The 25829-nt window shown below is 52.7% G+C and overlaps 9 protein-coding genes across 9 annotated transcripts; 3 read left to right on the top strand and 6 right to left on the bottom strand.

Moving 5' to 3' along the window:
* Positions 1–531: 531 nt before the first annotated feature.
* On the bottom strand, positions 532–2531 carry VTN77DRAFT_5397 (uncharacterized protein; the record flags this gene model as incomplete). The annotated part of the gene is made up of 7 exons (XM_069421561.1): positions 532–848; positions 932–1299; positions 1348–1692; positions 1746–1952; positions 2016–2139; positions 2192–2325; positions 2383–2531. The coding sequence occupies 7 exons, from the start codon at positions 2529–2531 to the stop codon at positions 532–534; spliced, it is 1644 nt and encodes a 547-aa protein (XP_069281552.1).
* A 1177-nt stretch (positions 2532–3708) lies between these two features.
* VTN77DRAFT_5396 (uncharacterized protein) lies at positions 3709–5324 on the top strand (the record flags this gene model as incomplete). Its single annotated transcript, XM_069421560.1, has 6 exons — positions 3709–3916; positions 3966–4007; positions 4058–4249; positions 4309–4456; positions 4515–4837; positions 5221–5324. 6 exons carry the CDS (start codon positions 3709–3711, stop codon positions 5322–5324), a joined length of 1017 nt encoding a protein of 338 aa, XP_069281551.1.
* A 567-nt stretch (positions 5325–5891) lies between these two features.
* On the bottom strand, positions 5892–9317 carry VTN77DRAFT_5395 (uncharacterized protein; the record flags this gene model as incomplete). The annotated part of the gene is made up of 2 exons (XM_069421559.1): positions 5892–7191; positions 7249–9317. 2 exons carry the CDS (start codon positions 9315–9317, stop codon positions 5892–5894), a joined length of 3369 nt encoding a protein of 1122 aa, XP_069281550.1.
* Positions 9318–9966: 649 nt separating this feature from the next.
* VTN77DRAFT_5394 (uncharacterized protein) lies at positions 9967–11943 on the bottom strand (the record flags this gene model as incomplete). The annotated part of the gene is made up of 6 exons (XM_069421558.1): positions 9967–9974; positions 10037–10290; positions 10346–10769; positions 10832–11244; positions 11294–11582; positions 11637–11943. 6 exons carry the CDS (start codon positions 11941–11943, stop codon positions 9967–9969), a joined length of 1695 nt encoding a protein of 564 aa, XP_069281549.1.
* A 907-nt stretch (positions 11944–12850) lies between these two features.
* Positions 12851–14375, top strand: VTN77DRAFT_5393 (uncharacterized protein; the record flags this gene model as incomplete). Its single annotated transcript, XM_069421557.1, has 3 exons — positions 12851–12898; positions 12976–14118; positions 14169–14375. The coding sequence occupies 3 exons, from the start codon at positions 12851–12853 to the stop codon at positions 14373–14375; spliced, it is 1398 nt and encodes a 465-aa protein (XP_069281548.1).
* A 444-nt stretch (positions 14376–14819) lies between these two features.
* On the bottom strand, positions 14820–16854 carry VTN77DRAFT_5392 (uncharacterized protein; the record flags this gene model as incomplete). The annotated part of the gene is made up of 3 exons (XM_069421556.1): positions 14820–16588; positions 16654–16782; positions 16845–16854. 3 exons carry the CDS (start codon positions 16852–16854, stop codon positions 14820–14822), a joined length of 1908 nt encoding a protein of 635 aa, XP_069281547.1.
* Positions 16855–18022: 1168 nt separating this feature from the next.
* VTN77DRAFT_5391 (uncharacterized protein) lies at positions 18023–19328 on the bottom strand (the record flags this gene model as incomplete). Its single annotated transcript, XM_069421555.1, has 2 exons — positions 18023–18988; positions 19101–19328. The coding sequence occupies 2 exons, from the start codon at positions 19326–19328 to the stop codon at positions 18023–18025; spliced, it is 1194 nt and encodes a 397-aa protein (XP_069281546.1).
* A 1117-nt stretch (positions 19329–20445) lies between these two features.
* Positions 20446–23076, bottom strand: VTN77DRAFT_5390 (uncharacterized protein; the record flags this gene model as incomplete). Its single annotated transcript, XM_069421554.1, has 5 exons — positions 20446–20627; positions 20686–21257; positions 21323–22653; positions 22727–22820; positions 22892–23076. 5 exons carry the CDS (start codon positions 23074–23076, stop codon positions 20446–20448), a joined length of 2364 nt encoding a protein of 787 aa, XP_069281545.1.
* Positions 23077–23688: 612 nt separating this feature from the next.
* Positions 23689–25049, top strand: VTN77DRAFT_5389 (uncharacterized protein; the record flags this gene model as incomplete). Its single annotated transcript, XM_069421552.1, has 3 exons — positions 23689–24460; positions 24525–24667; positions 24720–25049. 3 exons carry the CDS (start codon positions 23689–23691, stop codon positions 25047–25049), a joined length of 1245 nt encoding a protein of 414 aa, XP_069281544.1.
* Between the last annotated feature and the right edge of the window lie 780 nt (positions 25050–25829).

The following is a 25829-nucleotide window of genomic DNA, read 5'->3' as shown; positions in this document are numbered from 1 at the left end:
CCTCTCAAATAATGTAAAGAGAGTCTTCGCAGTGAACTAATATCCTGCATGATTAAGTCATCACGTTATCAGGCGCCCGGGCATTCCTTGACAGGGATCGTCGGCTTATACTGGCCGGTGATTGGAAGCGTGGGAAGCATCTACTGCACATGGGTTGGGCACCTATTTACCATGGAGTAAGGAAAAGTTGGTGCGGCTGTAATTGAAAAAAGAAAGAAAGAAAAAAAGAAAAAAAAGAATGGGAGCTTTTGCTATTCCCCAGACCAGCGGGGCCAAAGCTTTGGTAAGGACGTAATTAATCGTGCCACGTTAGATACATGTATATCGACTTTCCTGCCGGAGAACGAGGATTAATAGGGATTTGATCGATTGACTGTATATGAGAATAGATACTACATACAGGATCGACACATCTAAACACAACACAACACGCCACTACTGTCTCGCAACATCTTCACTCGTCAGCCAGATCTGATTGGGCATCAGTTGCGCAGCACACAAAAGAGCCAGTGTTCCAGAGGGTCCTATCGGTCAATTGTCGACTGCTGTCAGCTGAGTACCTCGCCTCCAGAGCAACGCAGCAGCAGGAAACTGAGCAGCCGCAAACCCAATCATGATTCGAAATTGGATAGTATAGCTCTGCGCAAAGACTGCCAGGATCGCCTGTTGCTGTTGGATGCTCAGGGTCCGAATGATGGCTGTGTCCTGAAGTAACATCTGCAGCTGTTCCGGAGAAAGGACATCGCGGAGATGACTTTTCAACATGCCATTCAGGACATTGGATGCGATTGAGAGGCCAATGGCTCCTCCCAGGAAGCGGAATTGGATAATAGCACCCGTTGCCACGGCTGTAGAAGAGTATATATGTAGTCATTAGAAATTGAAAAAAAAAAAGAGGGCAGGGGCAAATGATTGTAAACTTGATACTCACCAAGGTCTCTGGGCTCTACAACAAATGGTGTTGCAAGGACAAGAATTCCGAATGTCGTGCCCACTCCCGCCCCTGCAAGTATCTCATAGCCGTAGCCAGCCGCAGGGAAATGGTTATTTTCAGGAAGAGTCGACAATAGTGCAACACCAACAGTATGGAGGATGGAACCCAGCATGAGAAAATAGACAAATGGGATTTGGCCCTTCTTTGAAGCGATACCGGCTATCCCCGCGGCTACTGCAGATACGGAGGAGAATGCAAGCAGACGAACTCCTGCGACCAGAGCCGAGGTCCCTGTGACCACTTGGAATCGCTGAGGCAGGGTCACGACGACAACATTCGAAGGCACACCCACGAGGAATGTGGTTCTGTTGGCAGTCAGTTAGTCTGGATGCGAATATCAGGAGGAGACTTACAAGAGCATCCCCATCCAGGCTCGATGGACTAGAAAGTGTGTCGGAAAGATCGGCTCTTGCCTTCGTTTCGTATCAGTGATGAAATATTCCCACGCAAGAAATGCAATCCAAGCAATAGCAGAAAGCGTCAGAAGGGCAATTGTCGCGCTGTCCGACCAGCGAAACTGAACATTAACTTCGTTCAGTGCAGTTACGAGTGGAAGAGAGCCGGTAAGCAGGAGAACCGCGCCCACAATGTCAATCCGCTGGAGACTCCTGGATAGCCGACGATGATGCTGCTGCTTGCCGAAGCTCATCGGGAGTGCAATCATCAACAGGCATATCGCTACGCCACCGATGGGCAGACTGGATTGACTTGAGTTAGCCTTTTTCAAGGGAAAATAGAGATATATGCGCACTTGATGTAGAACACCCATCGCCAATTCGAATGGTCGTCCAGCAAACCTCCGAATAATGGGCCTGTTGAAAACCCCAACGCAACGGACATGGATACCAAGCCACCATAGAGATGAAGCTTGGATTTCGGCACCATTTCGTAGAAAATCAAGATGGATATGGAGTAGGCACCGGCAGATCCAATTCCTTGGAAAGCGCGACATATGATTCTGCTGGACGTCAGCGAGCTGTGGGGTGTGAAATTAGAATGGTTTGGGATTGGCTGGACGAACAACTGGCTCATTGATTGAGATAGTCCACATCCTAAGGAGAAGGCGATGAAGATAGCTATGGTTGCAAGAATTGCTGGCTTTCGACCGATAATATCACTCAGTTTGCTCCAGAGGATGATGAAACCTGTTCTATTAGTTACACAAGCGGGCTTTATGACAGGAGAAATCCACCGTACCGGTATAAGTAATCAAATACCCAGTGACAATCCAACTCGTTCGATTGAAGCCATGTAAGTTGTCGGTGATGGTGATCAGAGAGGTACTCACAATGGTTGTTTCGATATTGACGAGGTATAGACAGATCAACAAGCTGAAGCCCACTGTCAGCATAGCCAGATTTCATCATATCGGGAGGAGCACTACTTACCCCACGGTGGTGAGATATAGCCTCCATCCCATCAGATAGGGGTTAGATGTGTCCGGGGACACTTCTAATTCCTTCTGGCCTTCTTGTCGCATTTCAGTATCCTCTTCAAGGGGTTCCTCTGGAACACTTGTCTGCTGATTGTCTGACATGGCTAGTAGCGATGTTCCCAAGGCAGGTATCTTGTAGTTTGAGGGGCACTGTGCCAGTTCTGAACAGAGAAGATCGGTCTGCAAGCGGTCTTTTATAGCAAGAGCTTTGGTTCAGGACAAAGAAACCGATAGAGATTCCACATACATTCATGTGGAATGAATGCAATGAGAGCTACACAACAGGTCTAAACACGGAAACTTGCAGCAACAGCATTAAGGTATTGAGGAGAATGGGTGTAACACACGACACGCGTTTGCGGTTTCTGTAGATTGGGAGTCTGCCTGTGGAAGTCACAAGTCGTTCCTTCCTTGCCATTCTCAATGGACCTGCCAATATGTCGGATGTTTCACCGAGCCTTACAGGTCAATTTATCACTGACAGGCAGGTGACAGGCACGGCGTGGATTGTATACTTCGATATGGCGGCAGCTGCACTGCGGCTGTAACTCGGTCTTTGCAGCTCGCTGGTTGGATAGCCTTACATGGATTCACCATCAAGCCCTAAACAAGATAATGCAAATGACAATTCATGTAAAACCTAGACAAGAAAGCAAGGATAGGAAAAACATTATTAAGAATAGTTCATCAACCATAAATTTGGTATTAGCTTGTTCAACGACTGCGCGCTCAAAAGGAAAGCAACGATCACAAACTCAACTGTTACTAAATACTGGGAGGATGACGACCATAACGCTCATCATGTCAACTGCGCTGCGAGGGCTTGTCGTCGCTTCCATCCTGGGAATGCTCTACGTATGCTATTGTTTGCGATTCCATTGACAAATTCGTGCTGATTATGATGCTAGATCCTAGTTCTCTGCATCGACAGACTTACTCTTCACCCACTGGCACAGTATGAAGGACCATGGCTGGCCAAGGTTACCAACTTTTACGCGGAGTACCACGCCTGCAAAGGAGATCCGCACCTGGATATGTGGCGATGCCACGAGAAGTACGGTGTGTCAGGATCTTTCCCCTTAAATTTTTCTTGCTTAACCATGCTCGTCCCTCCAGGGAATTACGTCCGATACGGATCAAATGTACTCCTGTTTAACACCGTGGATGGGTTGAAAGGTACGAGATGTCGTTCCACTGGGTGATCCCATATTGAGTTCTCCCAAGCTTAGATATCTATGCCCATGGGAAGAAATTCAAAAAGTCGGCGAGGTAGGCCGCGATGGTGCTTCGAGCACCCAATACTTTGACCGTGATTGACAAGAGAACGCACGGCAAGAAGAGACGGATCATCAGCCAAGGGTTTTCCGATGTCGCGCTGAAAACCCACGAGGACGTCATCCTGGAGCAAATCCAGAACCTCTGTATGCGGCTGGGAGAACAGGCTGATACACACTCGTGGTCCTCTGGCAAGGATATGGCGCGGTTGAGTACGTCTATTGCTCTTGCTCTGATAACCACCGGCTAAGAGCAATGCAGGCGACTATTTCACCTTTGATGTCATGTCGAACATCGTCTTCGGTGTGCCATGGTCCGCGTTGACAGATCCAACCTATCGCTTTGTCCCCGAGACGAGGTGCTCTTTGGAGAGGCGATTCAGGCAAGAGATCAATTTATTACTTTTATCGACGAGATGCTGCAAGAAGGGATCAAGAGCAGCAAGGGCGTCTTCACTATGTTGACCAACGCTAAAGACCCAGAAACTGGTCAGCCCTTGAGCATGAGAGAGCTGCGCGGAGAGACAGCCACCCTCATTGTGGCTGGTATGCTGATTTGCCTCATTACCGAAGTAACCTGCCATGATAGCTGACCTCTGAACTAGGAACTGATACCACATCTACTGCGCTTGCGGTCTGTTTCTTCTACCTCTCCCACAACAACAAAGCCTACCACCGCACCGCGGAAGAAGTTCGAAGCATGTTCCACTCTGCTGATGAGAACCGAATGGGACCCCAGATGAACCAGTGCACGTTTCTGCATGCATGCATGCATCGATAAAAGTATGCGGCTGTCACCTCCAGGTGCGAGTGCTCTCTGGCGAGAGGCAGAAGAAGGGGCTGTGGTCGATGGCAAGGACATCCCCCAGGGTGTAGAGGTCGGCACTGGGATCTACAGCATCCATCACAACCCAGCATATTATCCACAGCCCTTTGCCTTCCTTCCCGAGCGGTGGCTCCCCAAGGAAGCCACCAACAAAGCGCAGGCAGAAGACGTTCTTCATCTCGCGCACGCGGCGTTCAATCCATTCTCCATTGGAACGCGGAGTTGCATCGGAAAAGGCCTGGCCTATACAGAACTGCATTTGGCTCTGGCTCACATCCTCTGGTCCTTTGACTTCCGCTTGGCCGAGGGTTAGTGAATCTTGGGTAAAATTGCTGGTGAAATTCGGGATCACCTACTGGAGGAATTCCATCCATTCGTTGATTTTGTTTGAGCTTGTTGCTCTGGTATTGGTGATTATGAGAGATCATATTGGTCCTTTTTTTTAGGAGCATACGAATCATCGTCAAACTTGTAGGTGAACTGCAATGCACACAATTAGTTGGGAGCAAGCCGCAGCATGTACGTACATTTACGTATGTACATACATACATCTCTTCTTCCTTAACCCTATATGAGTCACAATGAGAGTACCTACCTCCAGAGTACTGTACAGTATCTCCAAATGCTGAAGTGTTGTTGCGACGCAAACCAAGGAAAGCAAAAAAAAAAAGGAAAGTCTGATTCTGCTTAGGAAAGGCCACCATTCCAATGACATGGGTGCCTGGCTCACAAAGAGCCAAAAAGAGGCCATTTTCAGCGCTCCTCAAGAAAGTGAGCGAGCAACCGAGTGACTGAATGAGCAAGCAACAGGAGAGTGCTCACACAGGATGGAGCCCGTCACCAACTTACTCAAGTGGTCAAGACTCAACCTAGTGAGGTAGGTAGGTAGGCCACTTGATCTGCGTTACTTACTATCAGCAAGTATCTATCTAGCGATATGAATTCACTAGGTAACGAGCTCATTATCCATGCAAGAAAGGCATTCCATTCCCTAGGTAAGATATGTGCTAGCCCTCTACTAAAGTATGAACATGATTTGTCCAAGAGAATAAACAAGAGCAGAACAGAAGAAATCTATTCGCATCTATCATCGGGAATAATAACAGTGCTGAATCTGATATCAGCAAGTCAAATTAATATGCCCAAATGCAGACAAAATCGAAAAAAAGTCACCTAACGCCGTCCAGTCTATCAATCAAAAATCCAGACATGCAAAGAAAGCAATGCAAAAAGTCGATCTATCTATCTATCCATCAGGACGCGACGTAACGTGACCTCATGACAACGATACAACGATTCAACGATGCGGATATATGTAAACCACACAGAAAGATGACTGTCCAAAGGACAAAAAAAGTTTCCTTACTCCTCCTCATCATCCGTGTCCGGCGGCCTAGGCGTCCCCTTGGGCGAATTCAACCACTCAATGTGGCGCAGGCGTCGGCGCACTTCGCGCTCCTTGAGCTGCGCCCGCGTCAGCTTCTTCTTCTTCTTCGCCTTGAACTTGAGCTCGCCCGTGTCCTCGGCCCCCGAGTTGGCCGCCGACGGAGCCGCGCTCGACACCGCGGAGCTGGCCACCGTGCTGGCCGGCGCAGGCGAACCCGGCTGACTGTCCTCGAAGCGATCTAGCTGAACGGCCGTGTTCGTCCGGTGCGTGATCCGGCCGTCCGCAATGTGGATCTGCTCCGGGCACAGAGCCCCGACAAACTCCTCGTTGTGCGAGATCATCACCACGCCGCCCTTGAAGTCCCGGATGGCGACCGCCAACCCGCCCAGAGAGTCACGGTCCAAGAAGTTGGTCGGCTCGTCCAGAACCAGCAGGTGCGGGTTGTTCCACATCGCGCCCGCCAGGACCACTTTCACCTTCTGCCCGCCGGACAAGCCGGAGATCGGGTTGTGGTTGGCAATCTCGGGGTCCAGCCCGACGTCTTCAAAGTGCTTGGCGATCACCTTGGGTTCCAGAATGCGGTACCCTAAACCTTCCCGAGAGGCTTCGTGGTCGTCAAACTCCTGGACCAACTTAGAAAATCCCAGTTCGATCAGCGTCTCGCGAGAGACCATCGTGTTGTGCTTCGGCAGCAGTCCGACCCATTTCACCTCGTACTGGAACGACTTCTTCCACTTCTGCCGTCCCATGAGCGCTTCAATGCGACGGGGTCCCTTGCCGTCGCCCAGATCGATCGGTTTCTCCATTTGGGCGCGTTCCTCATCCGTCATAATGCGGGTCTGCTTCAGATACACCTCGCGATCGTCACCGTTGGCGTATCGCCACTGCAAGTATTGATTGGGTGTCTTTTCCAGATGCATCTCGACGTGTTCCAGAGCGTGTTGTTTGATGTAACCAATACGCAGATTAGGGTGCTTCTCGACCTTGCCGCTCTGGGGGATGAGCTCGCCGGTCAGAAGCTTGATGAAGGTCGACTTTCCGGCACCGTTACCACCGATGATGGCGGTTCGGGAAGAAAGGGAGAGCGTGATGGACGCATCGACCAGAGATGGTTTCTTGGCCCCGGGATAGGTATACGACACGTTGGTCATCCGGAGGATAGCCCGGGTTTGGGACTTAACACCGGTCAAAATCCCAGGAGGCGGGAACTTGAATTGCACGTTGGAAGCAGACAGCGTGTAGTAAGTTTTCGCTTCAGGCTTGACCTTGACAAATCTAAGGGCAAAATTAGTCTCGTGTGTGTTTTACCATAATGAAAGGAAAATAACTTACTCTGCAAGATTGCCCTTGTAGTGGACTAGTTTCTTGTTCTCGTAGTGATAAATGTCGGTGCAGACCTCATCCAAAAACCCGGAGTCGTGACTGACAATCAAACTCGTGATCTCCGTGTGCTTCTTCAGATACTCCTGCAACCACTTGACATTGGCCACATCCAGATGGTTGGTCGGTTCGTCCAGGAGGAGGACATCGGCCTTCATCAGCATAGCCCGGGCGAGGGCAAGCTTCATCTTCCAACCACCCGACAGTGAACCAACCTTCTGCTCCTGTCTGCCCTCGGGACCAGCAGTGAAACCGAATTCACTGAGGACCGCTGAGATCTCATCTCGGCTGACGCTGGCAAGCTCTGGGTCCGTGGCACAGTAGTCCAGGATGGTGAGATCCGCACTCTCACCCTGGTTGTGCTCCACAAAGCAGGTCTTGACGACCTCTTTCGGGGGGAATCCCTCCAATTTACCCTCGGCGATACTGCGCATGAGCGTCGACTTGCCCGCACCGTTCCGACCGCACAGACCGTAGCGGTGACCTTTGAGAAGACGGAGATTGGTATGAGACAAGAGCAGCATTCCTCCGTAAGCGAGAGAGAAGTCGGCATTCACGATTTCGACCTCTCCATCATCCTCCTGAACCGGTTGGCCGAACTTGCGGTGGTCTTCCTCAATGAAGTACGATTGAACCTCGGAGGCGACGGCGTCGTGCTGGTCGTCCTTCAGCAACCCGCGCAGATACGGTCCGACGCATGCGGGAATGCGGTCATGCATTCTGACATTCACATCTTCCCGGACCATCTCCGCAATATAGGTCTTGGTGAGATCAAAGAAAGCAGCATCTTCTGGCTGCGCCAGGCCACCGTGAGCCGCAACCTTGGACTCCAGGACCTTGAGCACATCCTCAGGAGTGGTGTGAGCAACCGAGCCGTTAGCCGCGTTTCCGTTGTCCTCACCCATCGCCTTCTTGATAACATCGAGAGCTCGAGTAGCGAGTTCACGGACTTCGGGAAGCGAGGCGCGATCTTTCACCGCCTGAACACCAGGCTTCAGCTTCGGCAGGAAGGTTCGCGCTTCCGTGGGATCATGGACTAATTTGGTGAGGTTTTCGACGACAACAACCGTCTGGCGAAGGACCTCCTGCGACGTGGTAGGAGTGTTGAGTGAGCGCTCGAGGAGAGGGGTGAGAAGGGCGAGGACCGGCGAGGTCACAACAGCAACAAATGTCGTCTGTGACAATGCGAGGATCGCCTTTTGCAGCGTCTCCGCAGAGGGTTGTTCCATCGTCTTGATGAGTAGAGGAATTCGCGGAATGACATCCTCGTTGGTTATCAACGTGGTCAGCGCGGTCATCGCCTTGGTTGCCTGTTTGGCAACCTCGTTCTTCAGGTCGTGCATGCCCGACTCAACAACCGGAATCACTTCTTTGAGGGTCTTGCCCAAGGCCTCGCGGAGCAGGTCCTTCACCCGTTCTTCCTCCTTCGTGCCTGTTCCCATCTTCGCTTTGTCGGCCATCTTCTCAATAAGAGAGTAGGCACCCACTGCACCCTGCCATTTGGAGGTGCTTTTGCTTAAATACCTTAGCACTGCCGGAAGGAGGGCGTTGACCAGCGACTCTGGCTTCAAACAGGCAAACAGCGCATCCACCGCGTACTGGGCAGCGTCTCGCACCACGGCACCCTTATCGGCAAGCGCGTCCAATGCGAGATTGAGAACGCCGCCATCCTGGATCAAGAAGACTACCTCACTCAGCGGGTGCTCCCGGGGGAATCGCTCAAACAGAGCACCCAAGATGAGCATGGCACTCTCTCGTCTCGCTCCACTCTTCTTGTCGGCGGCGCCTTTCTTGATCTCGGGCAGCAAGTTGTAGCTCTGGAGACCGCGGACACCAACAGACTGGATGAGGAGGTTGGTGAGGGCATATGAAGCATCCAGCGATTCCTGCGATGTCTGAGCGGTGAAAATCGTGTTGAGGAGGGACGAGACCTCCTCGTTCGTCGGAGGGACCGCGGACGGCGTCTTGGATACGGCGATCGACATGGCTGGCGTCTCTGAGGGGGATACCGGGTGAGGCATTCTATTGACAAGAAGACTTCAGAGCAAACGAGCGCAGATTCTACAGAATCGACGTGAAAGTGTGGCGGCGATGCAACAAAACAGAAAAAGGGTGGCCTAACAACGCCACACAGAGGACGTCGCTATATGAAGAATATATACAGAACAAATGTCCAAAATAAAACCAAAATTAGTTAGAAAGAAGGATTCCCCCAGACTCGTCAGCCACAAGGAGCCGGACGAGGAAGAAAGGGAAGAGGGGAGATTCGAATGAAAAATAATAATAAACAGCCGCGGGGCTGATGAGATGCGACTTTTTTTTAGTCTTTTATCTTAGCGGGCGGACAGTCGTGGAAGCGCCACAGCAAACATGCACGCTGACCAATCCGACATTCCCGTTGGCTGTGCGCCCTGGCACCAACCACGGCGCAGATAGGGGTGATTTACCTAGATAGGCTTAGTGTGTAGATAAGGAGGAATTTGATAGCATGAATATCATTATCTCATTGTCATCAGTGCTGCGACTGATTTCATTGTAGACTTTTCTCTTCTAAAGATAAATATGTACAGTACATCTATACGTAACCTCACACGTACCAAGGAGAAGATAAATGCAGCTGCGTCTAGGATAGCTGCTAGATGAGAACGAAAGGTGACATGTCCGAGCTATTTAGAAACCTGCAACAAGAAGAGATCTTAGTTAAAGCAACGGGAGGAGAAAGAACAGCATGGAAACTCACCCTTTTCAGTGTTGCCCTCGCCCATGCTCTTGCTGCTGCTGCTTCCACTCTGGATGGCGCCCAGAATGCCATCCAGGTACGGAGCCCCGCTCCATTTCTGATGCGTCAACACGTCAACGCCCAGCTCCTTCTCGCGCGACTGGATCAGTCGCACATAGGCGAGCATGCCCTCGTCCTTGAAAGCACGAGAGAGTTCCGTCGTGATGGTAGCATTGGAGTGAAGACCCGCCAGCGAAATCAGTTGGAGAACAAATCTGCATCATATCAGTATCGGACGGTAAAACTTGTCGTTAACGACAGCCAACTCACCCATGCTTTGCGAGATCCCAGACAAAAGATTTCAGCGACGCCTCATCAAAGCCCTGAGCCATCCAATTGAAGGACGGGCTGAGATTGTAGACGAACTTCTTTCCCGGATATACCTCCCTCACCTCGCGAGCCAGTTTGGCAGCTTTCTCGACATTAGGATCGCCCGTCTCCACCCACAAGAGATCAGCGTAAGGGGCAAACTCCTTGGCCCTCTTGGTCGCCGCCGGGAAGCCGGCACGGTAATGGTAGTAACCCTCTCGAGTACGAGGAACATCACACGACCAGACAACAGGGTTCTTGGTAAAGTCGTTTGCTAGAGCACGGCGACGGGAGAGAGATAGGTTAGGATTCTCCCTGACCTTGGCTTGATAAGCGTCGCGCACAGCCTGCGAAGCTCCTTCGGCTTGCAGATGTTGGTCGACAGCTATATTTCAAAGTCGTGTCAGCCATATCCTAAGGTCGACCATCCCAGAAAAAAAAAGGTACCTTCATCAAACGTGACCAGCTTGTGGGTTTTCACCCAGTTGCTTTCGTACGCATCGATCTCCGCGGCGCTGGCTCCTTCTCGCTCCATGGCCTGGAGAGTCTCGGCCAGAGGTTCGACATCTTCCGTGACCCCCAGGATGAACTCATGATCCCGAACATCGATAGCGCTGCTGAGAAGCTTCCCGCTTTCGGAGTCGGTTCTCGCAATTACAAGGTTCTCAGTTCCCATCAGGTCCCATTGGAAACGAGCCGCGACCAGGCGGTTGATATGCTCGCCGACGGGGACGAGGACCTTGCCAGCCAGATGACCACATTTCTTTCCACCATGGAGCTGATCTTCGAAATGCACGGCAGCCGCGCCGTTCTCAGCGAATAATTTGGCCAGCTTCATAACGGCAGATAACCCTCCGTGTCTGACCAGAGATTAGCGAAAGCCTGAAACGTCGTAGGAAGTTCACATACCCCGTGTCTCCGTCTGCAATGATGGGCCGCAGGTAGTCGATATACGGGGTCGACTTGCGCTCCTCGGGGCTCAGTTTGCGCCTTGCGTCCCAGTGTTTACGGTCATGCAATTGCTGGGCCTTGAACAGCCTTTGGACCTGGTTGGGCACGGTATTGTATGGATAATCACCGAAGTCGGGGGAGACTTCATTCGTAGTCGTTAATAGAGACGAACACGCCCATCCGGAGACGTACAATACTTCTTGATTGGGAGCTTGCTGGGTCATCTGTACGGGGTCGATTGCACCCACTTTTCACTGACGTTACTTTCTGCTGACTACAATTGAATTCATGGCGAGCTTACTGGTATGGACGGGTTTGCCTTCCGCTGCCCTCTCGTTGAGCAAGTTGAAAAGCTTCCGTGCCATGATGGAGCTGGGATACGACTGCTGCAGCGACCCACGCTTGCTGACAATGTCGGCAGCGGTATACGGGCGTTTGATGCCCTCGAAGCGAGGCGTCTTCCACCAGGCCTCGACATCTTTGACTTGTTGTTCGAAGAGCGCATCCTCCGCATCCCCGGCCTTGTCTGGTGTCGACAGCAGCTGAAAGGAGTCTGATGGCAGCGAGGTTGACACGGGGGGGTCAACCGGCGGCAGCGGGGACGACATCCGAGGATAGCCGCATACGAAGGAGCGGACGGCGGTCGACTGGCGGAGGGGGAGGGGAGGGGAAAGACGTCGAGGAAGTCGACGAGAGATCGATCGAATCATGATAGGGAAAAATACGAAGTAGTCTCGATGATAGAGGATCGGTAGAACGGAAATAGAAATGCAGATTAATATTGAGCTTCTGGACGTCAGTAGAGGATGTGCATTGTTAGCTTGGGAACGGTTAGACGGTAGACGGCCTAGGCAGTGCCAGCCAGTCAGCCCCGCGGACTTCGTACCTGGGACGTTTAAAACGAAGCTCCTTTGATCCGGGCAAGTCTTACCTAGGCCACAGGTTTGCGTCTTGAAATCAAGCTGCCAGGTGACAGGCTTGACTGGGATAAGAAAGAGGGCGCCAGACCAGACAAAGCAAAAGGAGCCTGGACAATACCTACGGAGTATTCCGTACTCCGTATATTAATCAGTCCGGCAGCTAGAGCCGTAACAGTCTATCCAGCGAAATTCGGACGGGGCACTCCGTAAAGGCCGATGTCGCGTAGGTCGGACAGGTCGGCAGGGCGATGTTGGCAGGATTGTTCCTCGGTCGCTTCCTCGGTTGGCGGTGATTCCCCGCGGGCAGCCGGCTGGGCAAGTGTCACGGGCGTGATTGGCCACATGCACTGCTGAGTTACCTAGGGCACATGTGCCCTGCAGTAGGTTCGCCCTCAACACAACACCTACGCAAGCTGATCACTTCTTTTTCTTGTTTTTCTTCTTGTTATCTTCACGCACAGAATAACTACTTGCTGGACAGTCACATCTTCCAGCTCACTGCGAGGCAAAGACCCCATCGTGCTCTTGCTCCACAGCAGCTCTTGTTCCCACCCGCCCCGGATTTAGTACCCCGCAAATTCCCCAGACAAACGGCATGGCGTTGACCGCGAGAGCGACCCGCCGGGTCTTGAAGCTGGCACAGGTACGTCGCTCTATATATTCTCGTATACGTACACTGGCTTTATCAGTGTACTTGGATCACTCAATTGACGTCTTCAGGCCAATGCTCGTGTGTACGCCCGCGCGTACTCGACCGCGGAGCCGGACCTCAAGACCGCCCTCAAAGAAGTCATCCCCGAAAAGCGCGAGCTCTTCAAGCAGGTCAAGGAGCGTGGCGATGAGGTCATTGGCGACGTGAAGATCTCCAATGTCATCGGAGGAATGCGTGGCCTCAAGTGCATGGTCTGGGAGGGCTCCGTCCTGGACGCCAATGAGGGAATTCGTTTCCACGGCAGGACGATCAAGGACTGCCAGAGGGAGCTCCCCAAGGGGCCGTCGGGAACCGAGATGCTGCCCGAGGCCATGTTCTGGCTGTTGCTCACTGGAAAGGTCCCCTCGACTGCCCAAGTGCGCGCCTTCTCCCGCGAACTGGCCGAGAAGTCGCATCTTCCCGAGCACATCTTGGACCTGATCAAGTCTTTCCCCAAGCACATGCATCCGATGACGCAGCTGTCGGTGGCGGTGGCCGCGCTCAACACGGAATCTGTCTTCGCCAAGGCGTATGAGAAGGGTCTCAACAAGGCCGACTACTGGGAGCCGACGTTTGACGACGCCATCTCTCTGCTGGCCAAGATCCCGCGTGTCGCGGCCCTTGTCTTCCGTCCTGATGAAGTCGACACGGTGGGCAGGCAGGCTCTGGATGTTAACCAGGATTGGTCGTATAACTTTGCCGAGCTGCTGGGCAAAGGTGGCAAGGAGAACGAGGACTTCCATGATCTGCTGCGTCTGTATCTCGCTCTGCATGGCGACCACGAGGGTGGCAATGTGTCTGCCCATACCACGCATCTGGTGGGTAGTGCACTCAGCGACCCGTTCCTGAGCTACAGCGCGGGTCTGCTGGGTCTGGCCGGACCTCTGCACGGTCTTGCTGCGCAGGAAGTGCTACGTTGGATCCTCGCGATGAAGGAGGAGATTGGCACCAACTTTACCGACCAGGACGTGGAAAACTACCTCTGGAAGACGCTGAATTCGGGCCGTGTCGTGCCGGGCTATGGACACGGAGTCCTGCGCAAGCCTGATCCCCGTTTCCAGGCTCTGATGGACTTCGCCGCCAGTCGTCCAGATGTTCTTGCCAACCCGGTCTTCCAGCTGGTGAAGAAGAACTCGGAGATTGCTCCACGTGTGCTGACTGAACATGGCAAGGTAGGACACTTCTTCCGTGAATTTAAGGATGGCTGCTAACGTGACTCTAGACCAAGAACCCGCACCCGAACGTGGACGCCGCCTCAGGCGTGTTGTTCTATCACTATGGCTTCCAGCAGCCTCTCTACTACACGGTCACCTTCGGCGTCAGCCGTGCGCTGGGACCACTGGTGCAGCTGATCTGGGACCGCGCCTTGGGTCTGCCGATCGAGCGGCCCAAGAGCATCAACCTGTTGGGGCTGCTGGAGAAGAAGTAACCGGTTTCAGCCGTATGAGTGATGACGCACGTTGATACGATACGAAAACCTGATATGCGAGTCGTCTCGTCTCCTACCCATACATCGGCAATCCTCGTCGCTGTGTTTGGTGGAGATCGAACACATGACACTGGTACGAATTGCTGTTGTTGAGTGGGAATCCCTTTTCTTTTTCTTTTTCTTTTTCTTTTTCCAGCGGATAGACAGTCCTCTACAAGATCGATCTTCTGAATGTGATTACTGTACATACGTCGATGGACGGGTATCTAGGTACATGTATTTTGGTAGGACCCTTATGACGTGAGGGCATCAGATATGTAACGTATCATGTCGTGTACATTACATGTACATACAGTATGACATCGTCCCATCGCTCCGCTCATCTCAGCTCAGGTCAACCCAGCTCAACCCAGCTCGACTCACCTCAACTCAGCTCAGCTGATCTCAAAGTCGAGCCCTCCCAGCAACGATCTCCCCCCACTCCCTCTCCCCAAAATCCACATAGACACTATCCTTCCCGGGCGGCAAATACAGCAATCGATCCTTCTCTCCACCGGGGACCTTGGTGCCGCGCTTGCTGGGATCAACGCCTTCCTCCCTCAGCGGGACTTTGTTCTGCTTGTTGTTGTGGATGTGGCTTGAGGATTGGACTATGCGCAGAAACACGGGCACGGCGTAGCGCGGGAGGTGCGAGCGGGCGTAGTGCGTGAAGGCTGCGAAGTCGAATTCACCTGTGTTGCTACCAGCGAGCTGGATCGCGGCGCACCCGGCGCGGCCTTCATGGTTGGGCACCTTCACGCCGTAGACGTTCGCTTCAGCGATGCCAGGGAATCGACCCAGCACTTCTGCAACCTCAGCCGTGGAGACATTCTCGCTCTTCCACCGGAAAGTATCGCCCAGCCGGTCGAGGAAGAACCACCGTCCGTCGGCCGTCCGACGCAGCGCGTCCCCCGTGCGGTAGAACAGGTCGCCCCGGCGGAAGACGTCGCGCACGAACTTCTTGTCTGTCGCCTGCGGATTGCGCCAGTAGCCCTGGAACGCGTCCGTGCTGGGCACCGCGACGAGGATCTCGCCTCCCTTCTCGTAGGGCTCGCGGATAGCGAGCCCCGTCGCCGGGTCGCGCAGGATGTCGCCTGTCTCCGGGTCGATGGCGACGGGGACGTAGGTGTTGCGGAAGAGCGTGCGGAGGAGCAGGCCATGGTGGCCCACGGCGCCCGTGAGATAGGGGCCACGGTCGTGGTTGATCATGCCGAACATGCCCTCTGTGCTGTTGAAAAACTCCATCACTTCAGGGACGCCGAACCGCTCGCGGAACTTGTCCCACACGTCAGGCCGCAGGCCGTTGCCGTAGATGCCACGGACGCGGTGGTCGCGGTCTTGCGGCGAGGGCGGCGCATTGAGCAGGTATCGCACCGTCTCGCCGACGTAGACGAACCAGGTGGAGTTGGAATCGCGGATGTCGTGCCAGAAGTTGCGCACGCTGAACCTGCGGCCGATAGCGATGGGGACGCCGGTGACGAGGCATATCATGGTCAGGATGCCCCCGGTGCCGTGGTACAGCGGCATGCAGTTGTACCAGCGGTCGTTGTTGGTGATGGCGGTATTGGTGTCGAGCGGGCATCCTCTGCGGATGAAGATCGTCTGGTAGAACCGCGCCATGGTGAAGGGGCAGCCTTTCGGCATGCCGGTGGTGCCGGACGTGTAGATCAGCATGGCAGGGAGGTCGCCGGGGACGTTGAGGCGGTATTTCTCGTCGGGGGGCGTTGGAGGGAACGACGCGATATGGTCCAGGAAGGTAGAGTCCAGCAGCAGGATCTTCATGCCCAGCTGCTCTTCAATGATCGACCGACTGGCCTCGATTCTCCCACGACAGTCAGCGTCTTCATCCGCCAGGACGAACTGCACACCGCTGATCTTCAGACAGTGGACAAGCGCGTCGCCAGCGAGATTGTAGTTGATGGCCGCGGGGGCACAGCCAATGCTCCACAGACCCAACCAGGCGAGGAGGAACTCGGGGCTATTCTGCATGTAGAAGGCGACCAGCTGACCGGGCTGGACGCCCAGGGAGAGGAAGTAGTGGCCATACTGACAGGCGCGGTCGTAGGCCTCGCGGTAGGTATAGGATCGATCGCGCGACCAGATGCAGGTGGTATCGAGGTATGTGTGCGCGATGTCCTCGAAGTAGAACCAGGGGTTGATGCGTCCGTTCTTCTCTAGAATAAATAATTAGCACATACTGTCTATCAACTTGCTAGGAGTTCAGAATGGTGATACGTACCAGCCTGAGCATACTTCTTCGTCGCCCGACGCGCGTTCCTCAGGTGCAGGAGATCCTTGGTCAGGTGGAATTTGGCATCGAGGTAGGCCGCTGCAGCTGCAGCTCCGCCTGCAATTGCTGCAGCAGTTCCTAGAGATGCTGTCAGTCCAGTCAATCTCGAATTTGGGAATGCGTTCATCATCTCGTCTTACCTAAACTCATGGTGCAAGTAGGTACTGCCAGGAATCAAAGAGTAGAAAAAGGCAAAAGAGAAAAAGGAAAGAAAGATTTGATCTCAGCTAAGGATCTTCCTGCATATGTTATGTCTAGGTAGTGACGAGCTTCATATGTGATGGAGAGAGTAAATGAGTGCGTGAATCTCCGTCCATGGAGTGCTTTGTCCTGTTCTCGTAGACATGAAGCAAAGTAAAACAAAGTGAAATAAAGGCAAACGCCGATCGAGCTCCATACCTACCTACCTCACTAGATAAGTACCTAGGCAGATCCTCAATCCTAGCTGCACATCCCCGCATTTCTTGTCTTATCCTCGGTATATCTCTTTTCCTGTTGTTGAATGGAATACCAATCAAAAAGCGCGTTTCTTTTTTCCTTCTTAGGTTGATTGGTTGCACTAAGCACCTTTAGTGAGATTCTAATTGGAACATGGATGTTGGATTATGTACTCTGTACTCTGGATACAGTGTGTGGGGCCTGGTATTAAATTATGCACTTATACATAAGTAAGTACCTACTCTGAGTAGGTACCTAGGTACTGTAGTATCTAGGTAAATAGTATTGATCTTGCAATTTATGTGTAATGCACTATGTAATAATAGCACTATGTAATAATGATGATGATAATATACTATTACTGTGTTGTGCTGGATTGTATTGCATGGAGCTTAGTTCTCTCCCAGAATATAGTACACAGACTGGGACGATGAATAAATTAAATTCTTGCGAAAACGAGACATTACTAACAAGTCAATTGAGAATATAGCATCAATAATAATATTTAGAGGTACCCTCCTCTAATGGAATTGAATTGAATTGAATCTTGCACTACACGAACTGGGACCGGAGAAAAGAAAATGGCATATAGGATACTCACGTCGGAATATACTGAGTTATATCCGCTGTGAATGTTAATATCTATCTACGTGCTTGAAGCTTCTTACTTGGTCCAAGTTTAGGAGAGAGCAGGTAAAAAAAAATCGGAGGAGGAAAATTGAAGGTAGTAGCCAAGTTCACTAAATAGTATTTTTCTATCTCGTATCTCTGCTTTTCATGATGGATGTGTATCATAAATGAGATCCTGTAATGGTATACCAGTACTCAGTTCATTGATTGAAGTGCTTCCTCCTGCCGCTGTCTCTCATTTTCGCATCATTTAGTTAGCTGCTGCTGCCTGCGTAGCTGTCTCCTCGCCCGCAGCCTGCAGCTGAGGTGCCTCCTGTCCTGCGGCCGCAGCAGCAGGCCTCTCAAAACTCTTCATCGGATAGAACCCCCACCGTTTAAACATCTCGTGGTCCTGGTCCCACCCATTGCAGTCCGTTGTCAGCATCTTCTCGCCGGTAAACACAGCATTAGCACCAGCCATAAAGCACGCCACTTGCTGCTCTTCCGTCAAGTTGATTCGTCCGGCGGCCAGTCGGACGATGGTCGCGGGGAGGACGATCCGTGCCGTGGCAATCATCCGCAGCAGCTTGTCGAAGGGGATCATCTTGCGGTCACCCAGCGGGGTGCCCTTGATCGGGACGAGGGCGTTGACGGGGAACGATTCGGGATGCGAAGGTAACGTCGCCACGGTGTGGAGGAGCCCAACGCGGTCGGAATCCGCCTCTCCCAGCCCCAGAATGCCACCGGAGCAGACGTTGATGCCGGCGTCGCGGACGTGGCTCAGCGTCTGCAGTCGCTCGTCGTAGGTGCGCGACGTGATGATGGACGGGTAGAATTCGCGCGAGGTGTCGAGGTTGTGGTTGTAGGCCGTCAGTCCCGCCTCCTTCAGCTCCTTGGCCTGGTCGCTGTCGATCATGCCCAGCGTGACGCACACCTCCATGCCCATGGCCCGCACCCCGGCCACCATCTCCTTGATGTTGCGCAGGCTCGTCTTGCGGCCGCGCATGTCGCGCCATGCGGCCCCCATGCAGAACCGCGTGCTGCCGTTCTCTTTGGCGATCCGAGCCGCCTTTAGGACGTCTTCGACAGGACTCAGCTTGGTGGGCTTCAGGCCGGTGTTGTAGCGAGACGATTGGGCGCAGTACGAGCAGTCTTCGCTGCAGCCGCCTGTCTTGATGTTCATCAACGTGCACATCTGGATAGCGGCGGGGTCATGGAAGCGGCGGTGGACGATGGCCTGTAAATCAATTCTTAGTAAAACTTCCTTCTTCTATGCATATTCCTGACGATGCGTATGTGAACGCAGTGCCAGCAAAATAGAAGTAATTCGTGTGCTGCGAGTGTCATACCGCCGCATGTGTCAACTGACTCAACGGAGTCTCATAGATCTGCTGAATCTCCTCTCGAGTCCAGTTCGTCCGGGGCGCCTGAGCAGCCGTCGCCTCTTGCAGCACCTGCGGGATCTTGGATGTCCAGGGCGCTGGCGGTGCGCCTGTCGCAGTCGTCGTGGCCTGGACAGTGCCGTACGACCTCCTCAGCACAGACCGGGCCACGGTGCGGGGGATTGGTAGCGACATGTTGATGACGAGACGAGACTCACTCAGCAGGAGTCTCGTCGGTCAATTCGTTGAAGAAAGAAAGAGTGAGAGTGTGTATACAGAAGGTGGTCAATCTCACTAATCAATTATTGTTCATCAGTTAATCAATAATCCATGCTGTAGGCAGTACGGACAACCCGGGCCGCGGTACGACGTTCGTCACTGGCCAAAGAGGGGGCATGGGCACCGTCGGCGGTGCAGCGTAATCGTCAAAAATACCTAATTTTAATGGCTGTGGGGATCCCAAGCCAAGTCCAACCAGGTTTGAGCTGATCAAAGCCCGGAACCAACCTGGATTATCCTCATTTTTTTGTTGACCCCAACCGCGGGGCCAACGAGACGAGGGAGTAATGAAGCCTCGTTTGGGGTTAGTTAAACGGCGAATGTAAGTAAGCTTCTTCTGCCTTTTTTTTTTCTTTTGGATCTGACTCTACCCCGTAAGTCTGCCAGTCTGGGTCTGTCCGAGGTCTTTTCCTGTCATCCGGACCGGATCTCCGAGGGTTCTCAGGTACCGCCGATATAGGAGTTGCCAAACAAGAAAGTAAAATAAAATAAGAGCACAGCACAGAACTACTGTCCAGTGCATGTGCACTCTGAACTATCAAAAGCTATCTACAAATTGGATTCCCAAATTCTTCTTATTCTTCATCACAGATTTCAGTGAAGAATCATCATCGTGGAACCCCTCCTTTAGGCTTACGCTACACGGCGATCGCTCCCGCTAATTAGTTAAAAACTTGGAGCGTGCAGTCATCCTTTTTTAGCGCCCAAGGTACTCCGTGACTAACCTTCAGGTACCGAGTACGGAGTACCGAGGTATGGAATGGCTTCCGGTGTACGATGTACTGTACGTCGTTATTTGGAACCCTCGAACTGTCTACCGGGGAGAATATAGAATAGCTAATTAATTTTTTTTCTCTTGATGTTCATCTTTAATCCACTCTTCTATTTGGACTATACTATGTACGATATCCATATATCCACTTCAAGATAAGGACAAAAGCTGAAAGTACATACACGAAGATCTATTGACAGTGTATAAAGCGTAGTATATATATATATGTATATATGGTGTTTCGTTTTGTTGTCAGTTTGTCTAAGGCTGCTCAACCAGAGCAGCCCGCAACACGCCCTCAATCTCCCGGAGCGACTGTGGCCGGGACGTCATGCTGGCCATGAGATAGAGGACGTTTCCGAGGACGCGCGAGTGGACGTTGAATGATGGTAATCCTGCGGACAGTTTCTGTTGCAGACCCTTTGCTGCGGTGGAGGTGTAGCCTATAACACAAAGGTTTGGTTAGTCATTAGTATTCATATCAGGATAAAGCAGACGTACCTCCACCCGTCTGATCACGTAGGGTAATGCTGAGAACGGAGCCAATGGCGAAAACGCCCTCCACCGACGGAGCAAAGGACAGGTCGCGGACAAGATCCTGCGACCAGCTGCTCCAGATCCGGCCTTCATTCGCAGTAGTCTTACTAGTGGCTCCCCAATCAGCCCGATATTCATCCCAGAAGCCGTTCTTCTCCATCTCCATCATCGTGAGCAGCGACGTTTCCGCGACTTTGCATCCCACCGCGTGGGCGGTGTAGCTGTGGCCGTGGAGCAGGGCGTCGCTCTTCTCCGGGCTCGAAAACGCCTCGAAGATCTCGTTGCTGGCCAGCGTCGTGCAGAGAGGGACCAGACCGCCCGTCAGCAGCTTGGCGTGCACGGAGATGTCGGCATCGATTCCGAGGAAAGAAGCAGAGCTGCGTCGGCCAAGTCGGTACATTCCTGTAAAGACCTCATCGCATATGATGGGTAGGCCGGACCAGGACTCTGGCGAGGAAGTAACAAAAGAAGCGTGGCCGAATAGCTGTGGGTTTTCCCGGACTATCAGGGCCAGGGATTGCTGGAATAGAGGATCTCTGTATTATATTTCAACATTAGCCTCTACTCAATGTAGATCAACATGCTCATTCCGTGGACTCACGCAAATAGCATTCCTCCAGCGCCCAGGATGACAGGTTCCATGATGAGCGCACCAAATTTGTGGCCCTGGCTCAGAACGAGGTCTTGCAGGGTATTTTTGATATATGCTCGATAACGTCTAGCAGCGTCGGACGCTTGTCTCTCTTTCAGATCGAAGATAGCGTCCAGCGATGGGAATTCCAGGTCTGGGCCCAGATCGGCTTTGAGATCCTCTGGGACCTCAACCCGCCAGACACCCTGGCTCATTTTCACCTGCGGGAAATCGAACCAGTACCCCCGGCCTCGGTACCATTCCACCTTCTTGTTATAGGTCGACGGCTCAGAACAATCCATCACGCCGATAGTATCGCCATGGTAGCTGCCCTTCAGACCCAGAATCTTGATCTCGTCTTTGCTCGCGTCCCATCCATACCGCGAGCAAGCCGCCCGCAGACCCATCTTGACGGCCACTTCCATCCCTGTGCTGCCATTATCGCTGTAGAAGACTTTGCGTAGTCGGGGATTCCCCAGACTGGAAATCAGGAGTTCTGCCAACGATAGTGCCGGCTCGTGGACGGCTCCAGCGAACATGACATGGCCATACCGTCCAGCAGCATATGCGGCAGTGAGGGAGAGATCCGGGTTCCCATGGCCCAGCCCTTGGGTCCACCACGAGGCGGAGCCATCAAAAGTGGGCTGTAGCAGACTGGCGTCCTTGCCACTATCTGCTCGGTAGGTCTGGAAATAATCGTCATGAGCAGACTCGATCACGGTGATATCTTTGGCCTCCATGCCTTGATGCTGAGTAAACGGATACCAGATGGCTTCGTGTGCACGGCTTGCCATCGACTCCAATTGTTCGATTCGATTTTTGTATTTTGTCGACAGAGTTTCCAGTAAACCCTCGACGTCCGATCTCCTTGCAATGTCTTCATAGTAAGCAGACATAGCCTCCTCGTCCCTGGCCAGTGAACTCGCGTCTTCCACTGGGGGTCTCTCCGGAGGCTGGGGGAATGCTAGCAAGGGAATATCTCGCTTCTGGAAGAAGGACTGTAGATATTCATGGTTCCGGTAGTAGTCGTCCCGGAAGACTAGAACCGAGTGCACATCATATCCCCGGATCAGGAGCGATTCGAACGCGGAGACGGAGGACGAAATTCCTCCCAGGCGAGAATCGGCCACGAGGATGACTGGCAACCGCAACGGTCTATACAGGTCTGCCTGAGACCTGCCATTGGGACCGGGGGAGTGCACGCCGCCGGCGGTTTCGACCAACGCGTAGTTCACTCCGGTGGCCGCCCAGCTGGACAGAGTCTTGTGCACTGCGCCCAGAACCTCGTCATCTTGGGGGATCTATCACTCAGTCAGTTAAAATGCAGTTTATATTGTAATGCTCGTATGTGCAATAATTCAGTGGTTGGCTTACCGCCTTCTGCTTCGCAGCGATGTGCGGGCTCACGGGCTCGTCGAAGCGAAACAGGCATTGGGTCAGCACTCCCGGGGCAAAGCGCTCGATGTGTCTAGTCACGTTACGTTAACAAAGAACTCGTCTTCTACAAACATTTGAACCCAACTTCCACAGGTCACTAACTTATCGTCCGCTTCATCCATCGGCCCCGTCGACACGGGTTTTAAAAAGCCCACTCGATTCTTGTTAACCTCGTTAATGGCCTTGCAGAGCACGGTCGACACTATGGTCTTGCCGACGCTGGTGTTGGCTCCGTACACCTGGTGGGCGCGCAGAGTGCGCCACAACGCAGCGCCAACAGGAGGCATCTTCTCAGGATAGGAAGCTCTCCAATTCCCCTCCTCGTCAATCGGCCCTTCCAGCTAACGCCATCAGAGTCTGTCTATTCAATAATATAGAGTTCTCAGCGTCGATGCCAACTTCCGACCGCGGCCAGACCAGCTTCCAAAGATCCGGTAAGATGAGGCGGATTCATCGGAACTACAGCAATTAATCTAGATATATTACTTTAATCTATTTATTTGCTCCTCGGCTGCCACTTTGCCAGGCGATGTCGATTAGCTTTGGCAGAGCAAATTTTCCGCTATCCACGATTAGCGAGGCCCACCATTCCCTGGGTTGGGCTGCTCTCCCAACCGTTTCATTTGTCCGTCGAACCGCCCCTGGCAGACGCCAATGCTCTCATACTTTGTCATCTGCTGGTGGAGAAACTCCACTCGGATTCCTCGAAGCCTGAAGGCCTCCATCTCATCTCCCCACAGGATCTGCAGCACGCCAATCGCTGAGTTCCGAGGAGTTTGTTTGACAGGCCGAGAACCGGTGCTTGTCCTTCCGGCGGATGGATTTCGATAACATAAATCGTATCGGATTCTCACGTCAGCGCTGCGAGTTTATACCAGGAATGGGGCAATGGGATGGAAATGGTTTCCCTGCTGGACTCCTTCCAACGGGCCTTGGAGAAGAGGGAATCCAAATCCTCGCGCCGGAGGCTGACCCTGCTTCCTCCGGGTGCGGTGGATTTTTCGTCGAATGACTTTCTCTCCCTGTCCACTTCGCCGGTGTTGCGGACTCGATATCTACAGGCTCTCAGTCGTTGTTATTCCGCCGAGTCGGGCAACAATCCTCCTCTGGGCAGTGGCGGGTCGCGTCTTCTCGACGGAAACTCGGCCTATGCGGAGGAGCTGGAGCGCTTCATCGCATCTTTCCATGATGCACCCAGCGGACTCTTATTCAATTCCGGCTTCGATGCCAATGTCGGGATCTTCTCGTGCATCCCGCAGCCAGGAGATCTGATCGTCTATGACGAGCTGATCCACGCGAGTGTCCACGAGGGCATGCGCCTGTCCCGGGCTGGGGAACGGGTTCCATTCCAGCACAACTCCGCCGCTGCCTTGAGAGATGTTCTCACAGCGCAGATGGCGGAGGACCCGTTGATTGCCGACGCCAAGCACAATGTCTTCATAGCGGTGGAATCTCTCTATAGCATGGATGGGGATACTGCCCCGCTCCGGGAGATCCTCCAGGTCATCCACACTCTCCTTCCTCGGGGGAACGGCTATCTCATTGTAGATGAGGCGCATGCGACGGGAGTGTTTGGGTCTCGGGGAGCGGGTATCGTGCAGGAACTGGGGGTTCAGAAGGAGGTGTTTATCAGGACACACACTTTTGGAAAGGCCCTCGCCAGTCAAGGAGGTAATCTTCATCAATGACTAATCCAAAGCCTGAAGATATGCATACTGACTATTGACATTTCCAGCCATTGTACTATGTTCTCCTCTGACTCGAGAATATCTGATCAACTATGCTCGCACCCTCATCTATACGACGGCGATGGCATATCCCTCGCTCGTTGCGATTCGAACTTCGTACGAATTAATGCAGGAGGGCAAAACGGACTCGGTATCGTTTCTCTGGAATAATGTCCAGACGACCAGCGCTGACGCACAAACAGCTTCGAGAGAATCTGCAGGCTCTCATCCGGCATCTGCGAGCGCGCTGTGATGAGTTACAGAGTGTGGTAGACCGCTCGATCCTCCATGTTGACCATCACGACAACTCCCCGATCTTCTCGGTCCGCACGCCGTATCCACGCGAGCTGGCCAGCTATTGTCAACAACGCGGACTCATCGTGCGCCCCATCATGCCCCCGACAATTCCCCGGGGGAAAGAACGAGTGCGTGTGTGTCTGCATGCAGGCAACACGCAGAAGGAGATTGACGATTTGGTGGACGCGATTGCGCAGTGGGCGAAGAAGAGACAGGGCGGTTGGTCGAAATTATGATGGTTCGGTTGACTTAAACACATGTTTAGGCATATTTGTATAACGGCCTGATTTATTATACCCCGCTACAAACGCAGAACGATATATTGGATGATGCAGTCTTTTTTTTTAACCTTTCTTATACACTTTCTAGGAAACGTCCCAGAGACCAACTCTCTCAACTGCTTATATTTCCACCGCTGGGAAGCAAAGCACAACGGACATCACTATGAAAAAGAATAACCAGCAGGCGGCAAGAGTACTCTTCCTGCGGGTTGAAGATCGACGGATTCGGAATTACTGGTTGATACCGAGGTCCTTCTTAGATCACCACGAGAATTTTAAGGTTTCTAGCGTCTCGTCGCACCGCAATCGGAAATTGAACGATTTTTGTTTTCTTCGAAGCTGCAGAGTCTGCGCCTCCTGCGTCATCACGATGGCTTCGCAACCTTCGCCTCGAGTTTCTCCACTCGTTGCCAACTCGGCGCTTGATCGAGTTGGAATGCTGTTGCCCCCGCGTGATTGGGCGTGGCACTCGTCCTGCAGAGAGTGAGACCTAGATCTGGCCCAGAAGCTACTTAAATTAGCGAAGGTCGATCGTCAATCGACAGTGTCAAGCAATCTTATTTCATACCTGCATGATTGGAACATTGTCGTGTCTAGGGAGAGATCGGCGGCAGCATTCCTTCATGGCCATTTGTTAGCCTTCCTGCAGTTCTGCATGCAAGAAGTACGGAGTAGTTTAGTTGCTTCGACTTTATTTTCCATCAAGCGTCTCTTTCTCCTACTCTGTCTGGATTC

Source organism: Rasamsonia byssochlamydoides (genome assembly GCF_041956645.1).
Source record: "Rasamsonia byssochlamydoides strain NRRL 3658 unplaced genomic scaffold VTN77scaffold_4, whole genome shotgun sequence".
Lineage (NCBI taxonomy): Eukaryota > Fungi > Ascomycota > Eurotiomycetes > Eurotiales > Trichocomaceae > Rasamsonia > Rasamsonia byssochlamydoides.
The sequence above is the reverse complement of the archived record's forward strand: the minus strand, read 5'-3'. Positions and strand labels throughout refer to the sequence as shown.